The sequence below is a fragment of the Babylonia areolata genome, chromosome 24 (genome assembly GCF_041734735.1).
Source record: "Babylonia areolata isolate BAREFJ2019XMU chromosome 24, ASM4173473v1, whole genome shotgun sequence".
Lineage (NCBI taxonomy): Eukaryota > Metazoa > Mollusca > Gastropoda > Neogastropoda > Buccinidae > Babylonia > Babylonia areolata.
In genome coordinates, this window is record NC_134899.1 from 14,721,925 (window position 1) to 14,730,601 (window position 8,677).

General features: G+C 43.6%; 1 protein-coding gene across 4 annotated transcripts in view; it reads left to right on the forward strand.

The window, feature by feature from the left end:
- LOC143298944 (monocarboxylate transporter 14-like) overlaps positions 1 to 8,310 on the forward strand; it is a 14,763-nt gene extending 6,453 nt beyond the window's left edge. For 2 of the 4 annotated variants that reach the window (XM_076611988.1, XM_076611986.1), the window contains 5 exons: positions 999 to 1,345; positions 1,651 to 1,794; positions 4,352 to 4,498; positions 4,748 to 6,115; positions 6,756 to 8,309. In XM_076611988.1, the coding sequence (XP_076468103.1) occupies positions 1,033 to 1,345; positions 1,651 to 1,794; positions 4,352 to 4,498; positions 4,748 to 6,115; positions 6,756 to 6,919 (2,136 nt within the window). In that variant the 5' untranslated portion in view covers positions 999 to 1,032 and the 3' untranslated portion in view covers positions 6,920 to 8,309. Of the gene's footprint in view, positions 1 to 998; positions 1,346 to 1,650; positions 1,795 to 4,351; positions 4,499 to 4,747; positions 6,116 to 6,755 lie in introns of all 4 variants that reach the window. The other 2 variants (XM_076611987.1, XM_076611989.1) reach the window with 2 other exon arrangements.
- Positions 8,311 to 8,677: the final 367 nt, after the last annotated feature.

Sequence of the window (8,677 nt, forward strand, 5' to 3'; positions counted from 1 at the left end):
TTTATGTATTGAGTATAATGCATTTACTGTTATATTTATATTTTTTATATTCTCTAAACTTGGCACTTTGATCTGATATTCGACTCAACAAAAGATCTGTCATTATTTTCATTTTTTGTTCAAACAGGATCTTCTTTTGCTAAGCATGGAAGTTTTGTTTATTGCAAACGTTTTGGTGCAGGCAGTAAAACAAGGGAAATTACTCTGCTGGGGGACTTAGTTTGCTTTAAACTGATCTTTCTCATCTTAAACATTACATTTTGAAATTATACTCAATACATAAAAAGCTTGGATGTTTTTTAAAAAGTGCATCATAAGTGAGTCTTGAAGGCCTTGCCTCTCTTGTTTCAAAATGTAATGTTTAAGATGAGAAAGATCAGTTTAAAGCAAATTAACTCCCCTCTAGCATTACAGAGTAATTTCCCTTTTTTACTATCTGCACCGAAACGTTTGCAAAATAAATAAAACTTCCATGCTTAGCAAAAGAAGTTCCTGTTTGAAAAAAAAATGATAATAATGACTGCTCTAGCTGTTGAGTCAGAATATCAGATCAAAGTGCCAAGTTTAGAGAATACAAAAATATAAATATAACAGTAAATGCAGTTTGCATATAATTAGGCTTCATTCTTTATTTTTTGTGTGCCCATCCCAGAGGCGCAATATTGTTTTAAACAAGATGACTGGAAAGAACTGAATTTTTCCTATTTTTATGCCAAATTTGGTGTCAACTGACAAAGTAGTTAAAGAGAAAATGTCAATGTTAAAGTTTACCACGGACACACAGACACACACACACACACACACACACACAGACAACCGAACACCGGGTTAAAACATAGACTCACTTGGTTTACACAAGTGAGTCAAAAATACAACAACAACAACAACAACAACAAAATATATATATATATTGAAACATATCAGATACATACCAGAAAAAATATATAAGGCGATAGTCATTACATATCATTGACACAATGAAAAGATGTTTACCATAGACACGCACCGTGCAGACCAGCACAGGACGCCGACATGACGGTGCTGGGGGCCTCCAGAGAAGACGGGAGCCGGGAGGTGGAGGGGGACACGGGACTGACCACACTGCACGACATCCAGGACGACACACCCAGCCCCTCCCCACCGCACCCACACTCACCCACACTCGGGCAAGCTGCCGAGGAAGAGATCGGAGATGCTGGGGAACCTCTCTTGGAAACAGGAACCGGAAATCAGAAGTTGCCTCCGGAAGTGACGCAAACGGAAGCGGAAATGGATGAGAAGGATGAAGAGGAGGAGGACGATGGAGTCCCGTACGATCGTGGATGGGCCTGGATGGTAGTTTTCGGTGAGTTGTTTGGAAGAATGAGAGCGTACGTCTGTCTGTCTGTGTATCTATGTAGGTCTGTGTTTCTGTATTTGTTTGTGTTTCTGGCTGGCTGGCTATCTATCTGTCTGTGTGTGTCTGTGCCCGCACAGGCATTCAGGTACACAATAAGGTCAAATGGATTTATGTCTGTTTCCATAATAATCTGCGTTTTCACTTCAGCAGTCATGATCTGGAAGGAAACGTTTTGATGATGAATAGACATTGAATAAAAGGTGTGAAGTGCCGAAAACATTTTGCACACCTTTGTGATGTTTCTCCCACAGGGTTGTTCGTGAACTTCAGTCTGATTGCCGGCTACATGAAGTCCAGCGGTCTGATTTTCGTGGAACTCCTGCAGGAATTCCACGCTTCAGCTGCCCAGACTACACTGCTCTTTGCTATCAGGGCCGGCGTCTTTAGCTTCAGTGGTAACAGCAGTCTGCCTGCCTGTCTCCCCACCTGTCTGTCCGTCCGTCTGTCTATCTGTCTGTTCGTCTGCTGTCTCTGTCTGCCTGTCTGTCTGTCTGACAAGTCGGGATTCAGATCCTGTTGCAAAAAAAAAAAACCAAAAAAAAAAAAAATCAGTACGATATTCTTTATGCAATAACAATTCATATTGCTTAACAGGCCAATTTTGACAGCTACATTTCCATTTATTTAGCCTATGTGCGCGTGCAGTTCATACTTCTAAACATTATTATGGTAAAAACGCACACCAGAATTCAGAATTCAGAAAACAAGATGCAAAGTAACATGTGATGACTAGGCATAGCATCACAGTGCGATGACAGTGAATGCCACGTACTGCTTCTGAAGTGATGAGAGATTCAACTGTGTTGACAAGGCGGGTAGTCTCCAGAAATTCTGTCTGTCTGTCCCTGTCTGTCTGTCTGTCTGTCTGTCTCTCTCTCTCTCTCTCTCTCTGTCTCTCTCTCTCTCTCTCTCTCTCTCTCTCTCTCTCTCTGTCTGTCTCTCTCTCCGGGGCACATTGTCTTTCTCATATCAATTATGCATCTACAGTCTGGAGCAATGCCAGTCACAGCCAGCTAAAAACAATTAACTCATTACATAGACGAGCAGCTAAACTTACTCTACCCGACCACTCACTATCAACAGATGAGAAATTAACAAAACTGGAAATATTACCACTGTACAAGCAATTTGAATACAATAAAATAGTCCTCATGTTCAAAGTACACAACCACATGTCACCACCGTACCTCAGTGAATTTGTTCAAAGGGCAACAGATCGTTACGATTCAGATAATTATATTCTGCCTCGTGTACGCATTGACTTGTAGAAATCTAGCTTTGCATTTTTTGGACCATCTGCTTGGAACTCTCTTCCTACGTTCGTCAAGACAGGCGATTCATTATCGTCCTTCAAATCAAGGGTACGAAAACTTCTGCTCCACAAACAATAGACCCCCAAACCAATTATAACCGGCCGAAAAACACCATGCCCTTGTTGTGAAATGTATGCGCTGTCTGTTCCTTTACATACACTAACGTGTTTCATCTTATTTTCAACCTTTTGTGATTTTCATGTATTACATGCACGCTATTGATTGGATGTTATTGCCTGCCACATCAGCGTCAGATTTCTCATCGCCGTTGTATTTTTACAGTGATAGAACTATGTTTCACTGCTCTGTTTATACATTTTCATTTCAGTCGTGCCTCTTTCCTGAATTCTGTATGGTGATTAATTTGACAGTCTTAATAAACCCCTTTACTTCTTGATTTTTTTTTCTTTTCTTTTTTCAATATCTGCTATTGTACTACAATATGATCTGTAATGTACTACAATACGATTTGATACCTAATTATGTTTATGTATGCATATGCATACATATCTGTATGTACATGTAGACATATGCATGCATGTGGGTATATGTGCAACTATGTATATGCATAAAGGGGTGTGTGTTTGGGGACGAGTGTGTGCATATGTGTGTGGGTGGGTGGGTGTGAGTGTGTGACTGTGTTCCCTTCATTATATTTTTATGATGATGATGGTCCGTTGATTAGTATTATAATTATCAGTAGTAGTAGTAGTAGTAGTGGTGGTGGTAGTGGTAGTAGTAGTGGTAGTATTTACCATTGTTATTATTGTTTTGTCTTATCGTTACTGTTTTTGTTGTCACAAGGAGATTGGAAGACTAGGTAATGCCTAAAATCTTTATCCTTGAGTAATAAAGTTTTTGAATCTTTGAATCTCTCTCTCTCTCTCTCTCTCTCTCTCTCTCTCTCTCTCTCTCTCTCTCTCTCTCTCTCTCTCTCTCTCTCTCTCTCTATTTCTTTCTCTCTTTTGTTTCCAGGCACAAAGATCGCATTTCATGCGCAGCTTTTTTTTCTCAGTTAATTTTAGTCAAACTGTTCGTTCATTTTCTTTCGGTGTGTCTCTCGAGACGGAAAGAGGTCGACGACGACGACGTATCATAACTGAGAGCTGTCATGATAGTATTCGACTCTGCGCGCTATGGATGTTGTGCCTGTGTGCAAAATGTTTCTGTGAGATAAATCATTCAGACATCTCTAACTGTACATTTTGTGGAGGGTATGAAAACGAAATTCATGTACTGGCAATTTGTCGACAATATGATATTCCGAGAAAGAATTACTTATCCAAGCATATGCAAAATTTAAGGATTCCTATATTACCCCACTTACTTTAAAATGTCAACAGCATTGTGTCAAGAGATGTAGCATATTTATACAGGTCGGTGGCCATACATTAAAACAGTTCTGAGTTCTATCCGTGTGCAGGGTTTGGCGTGATGAATATTATGCTAAGCAAAATATAGTCGTGTTACGGATGGTGTGTGTGTGTGTCTGTGTCTGTGTGTCTGTGTCTGTGTGTCTGTGTCTGTGTGTCTTTGTCTGTGTGTGCGTGTGTTCTATCTATCTGTGTGTGTGTGTTTGTATGTATGCAAAGTGTTTGCGTGCGTGATGAATAATGGAGGCATCCGTATCCGTGTGCAGGGTTTTGCGTGATGAACATTCTGCTGGGCAAGTTCCAGGCGCGGACACTGGTGCTGACGGGCGGCATCCTGGTCAGTCTGAGCGCCATCCTGTCCTCCCAGGTCAACAATCTCACTCTGCTCATCTGTGTCAACTCCGTGCTCTCAGGTCACAGTGCAGTGTGTGTGTGTGTGTGTGTGTGTGTGTGTGTGTGTGTGTGTGTGTCTTGATAAGTATTGATTGATATGGATTGAAAAAGGCAAGGAGAAAGGGAATAAAGGGAAAAGAAGTGTGTGTGTGTGTGTGTGTGTGTGTGTGTGTGTGTGTGTGTGTGTGCCCGTCTGCGTCTGTGTATGTCTGTGTGTCTGTGTCTGTGTGAACACACGTGCAATCAAAGAGGAAAACGTTCCGTTGCAGGCGTGGGTCTCGGCATGACGATCTCGCCGGGGGAGGTTCTGGTGGGGAGGTACTTCAGAAAGCGGCGGTCTCTGGCCCTCAGTCTGGCCAAGTGCGGGGCCAGCATTGGCAATGTGGCCATTCCCCCCCTCCTCACTCTCCTCCTCACCCAGTACGGCTTGTCGGGCGCTCTGCTCGTCTTTGGCGGCATCTGTCTGCACAGCATGCCCGCCGCCCTCCTTCACACACCGCTCTCCCACTTTACTGCACGGCGGCGGCCATCATCACAGGGCAGCAAGCCAGGTCGTCGTGACCCAGGCCACAGAACACACGGGGTTACTGGATGGGGCGATAGATGTTCTGACAGTCTTGACAGACTCCACGTTAGCAGCTCCGGGACACGTCCTGACAACGATGAAGAATTACAGCACGTGCAGCAGAAGACTTCTATTGTTGTGGAAACCGTGGCTCCAGATGAATCAGCAAAGGACAACATCAGCAACAGGCACCCTGATTATCTCCGGTCCAGGTCCTGTTCTCCTAAAATTGTCACCATTGAAGAGTGCGACCTTGGGACACTGGCCTCAAGTCACCCTGAAATAAGGATGCTGTCCACGTCGTTTCCGCGGCCATTGCTGAAGCGAGCGTTGTCGGAAAGTCCGGAGAGCCGATCCCGGGCACCAGTGTCCGGGGAGACGACGTCCGTTGTGCTGCAGGCCCTCAGTGAGAGCAGCGTGGTGCAGTTCATGTCCGTGTCCTCTCTGGACGTCATCCCCGCCACGCCCCTGCCGCTCCTCTCAGACACAGAGACCCCAGCACAGCGTGCAGCCATGGCCAGCGACACCAACAACAATCACAACGCTGCCACTGCCTGCACCAGGGCTCTCCGATGCCTGCTGCACTGCCCCAGAAACTTCGTCTCCCTCTTCGACTTCTCGCTGTTCCGAGAGCCGTTGTTTCTGTTGCTGATGGCTTACATCACCTTCAGCCCCTTCCTCAACATCACGCTGGACTACCTTCCCGCCCTGGCCGCCGAGAACGGGGTGCCCGAGTCCCAGAGCGCACTGCTGATCAGCGTCATCGGGGGCCTGGACTTCGTGAGCCGCCTGACCTGCGGTTTCGTGGCCGACCTGAGGGTGGTGCGGATCAGCACCATGATCGCTGCTGCCTTCCTCGTCCTGGCGCTCACCACGCAGTTCGTGGGCTTCATGTCCACCTTCCCGCACTTCGTTGTGCTCGCTGTACTGCAGGGTCTCTTCGGCGGGGTGGGCAACTGTCTGTTTGCCGTGCTGGTCATCGAGTTCGTTGGGCTGCACAACATGGGCAAGGCCATCGGCTTCTGTCAGCTGGCTTCCGGGGTGTCCATGGCTGTCACCTACCCCTTCCTCGGTCAGTACCCTCACAGTCCTTCCCATTCTCACTAGTTTGCTGACCATTCATTGTAAGGTGATTTAGACACGTACACATTCATTCATTTCAGTACAAATATGCACACTCTTTCAACATGGGCGTGCAAAGTGGGCGAGGAATTGGATGTGTGGAGGAAGGGGATGTTTTGAGCTGGAAAATTTTTAAAAATCAGATCACAGTGGAGTGCTGGGACAGTACGTTCCGCTGGAATCCATGTCAGGATCAGATTTGTTTTTGTTTTTGTGGATCGTCAAAATGCACCAAATTTAAAATGACACAATCTTTTTAAGAAGAATGTTAAGTGTCTCTTCTTGAAATGCGCATTGTTGTTGTTTTTATCATTGTTGTAGTTTTTATCATTGTTGTTGTTGTTGTCATTTCTGGTCTTCTTAATTTAACATGCACCCGCATCTTGCTTTTTCATACAAATATTTATATATAGATATATTCAATGAATAAATAAATATAAGCAGAAGCGCTTGACTTTTAAGACACAGGACTTTGGTAAAGGAAGGAAAACTTCTTGTGGGTGGGCGGATTTCTTTTTTTATTTAACAGACAATAAAACTATTCACATTTGCTATCCTGCTAAGTACTTAAACCCTGATTGTGGTTTCAGGCTACATCCGGGACGTGACAGGGTCTTACGCCATGTCATACCGCATAATCGGCATTGGCGCGCTGCTGGCCGCACTGTTTTTGGCTGCTGAGGGACCCGTCAGGAGACTTCAGGAAAGGAGACGACAACACAAGCAGCAGGACAGCAGCGTTCCTGAAATCTGACGTCGTCGCCCACTCGTCGTTATTCAGTTCTGCCATTCAGTCCTGTGTGAATCCAGACCTGGGCCCACTTCATGAAGACGTGGTCCACTGACCGACGGTCAGTGGTCCGTGGAGTCGGCTGGCCGCGGTAATTCGCTGATTCTGAATTCCCGTGGACTGTTATCAATGGCCATTTTCACTGAATGGAATGGTTCTAAAGGCTTGAAAAGTTCGTTTCAGCGAACGTTACTGCAATTTGAGGCACTATTACTTTTGACGTGTCGTGTGTGTCTCACAAGGAAACGTGTTTCCCTGACGTTATAAATATATTTTGTTCCACAGTGTAACACTTTTTCTGTGCTATAGTTCAGAATAAGGCCAACTTCTGCTGGTTCATGTTCATAAATTGTTTATTTGTTCGTTTTGTTTTAAACATTTTTAAACTCTGGGTGCCATGGGAAGAGTTTCTTAAAAGACACTTTTCTGTTCATGAGAAATCCCATATTAAATCTTACGCACAGATAATTTTTTCTGATTTTTTATCATTTGTGTTTACTGATTATCTTATTCATTTTATATATACGGTTAATCAATATGCTCAAGATATATATACCTCGAAAGAATCAGATTCAATTATTTAACGTTTTTCGTGAAGAGCGAGAAGTTATTTTCATCTGTTTTACATTAAAGTTGACAACTGCAGATGGTTATGTTTGTAATTAACTGGGAATAATGTCTACTTTACATGACACTGCTTCGCTTTAATCTTCTTTGAATACTGAAGATTCGAGGCAAACGAAGCTTGTGCGGTTCACTGGAATTCAAAGAGTTTCGTGAAAGGTTTTCCGGATTATTTTGTGTGACATGTGTGGCAGCAGAAATATAGGACTGCAATTGACATCGTGGTTATATTTTCAGTTAAAAAGAGAGCCGTCTTCTTCTTCTTCTTCTTCTTCTTCTTCTTCTTCTACTCCTGCTCCGCCTCCTCTTCCTCTTCCTCTATCTTCTTCTTCTGCTTCTTCGTATTCTTCTTGAACACAAACTTTTTCACACTATCTTCATCTTTTCTTCAGATTTCAAGTACAGTATTTTTGGCGGCAGGGTGGTGAATTATTGAAGATCGACGATACAGCTGTATTATTGGGACACGGTTGATTTTATCTGGTGATTCTAAAACGGCAACGGTACAACCGGTGACTGTAGAACCAGTATTGTTGAACAAACACTGAGTGGCTGAGGGGTATGTTTACTTACTTCTCTTACGTAATGCACTCTCAGTTGTGTGTGTCATTTAAATCAAAAAAAGCATTTGGGAAGTGAAGCATGTTGTCAGTTTGGAACAATAAAAGCAAGCATGATTTTCAGTGATCATTTTCTGCATTTTTCGGATTTTGTATCATTCATAGATGGGAGGGTGGGAGGGGGTCTGTCTGTCTGTCTGTCTGTCAGTCAGTCTGTGCATGCACACACACACACACACACACACACACACACACACACATACATATAGATAGATAGATAGATAGATATATATAAGCGTGTGTGTGTGTGTGTAGAATATCCTCGTATGATTTACTTATTCCTCACTTAATAGAGTGAAAGTGTTCAAGTGAGGTTTGCTATTCCTCATATAATTCCCATCTTCATCTCTCTGATATCAGAGTGAAAGAGTAAAAGCGAGAGAGAGTGTGTGTCTGTCTGTCTGTATCTGTGTCTGTATGTGTGTCTGTGTTTGAAACTGGTAGAATTATTGAACTGCAAGGCCTGAATGTTTTGTAA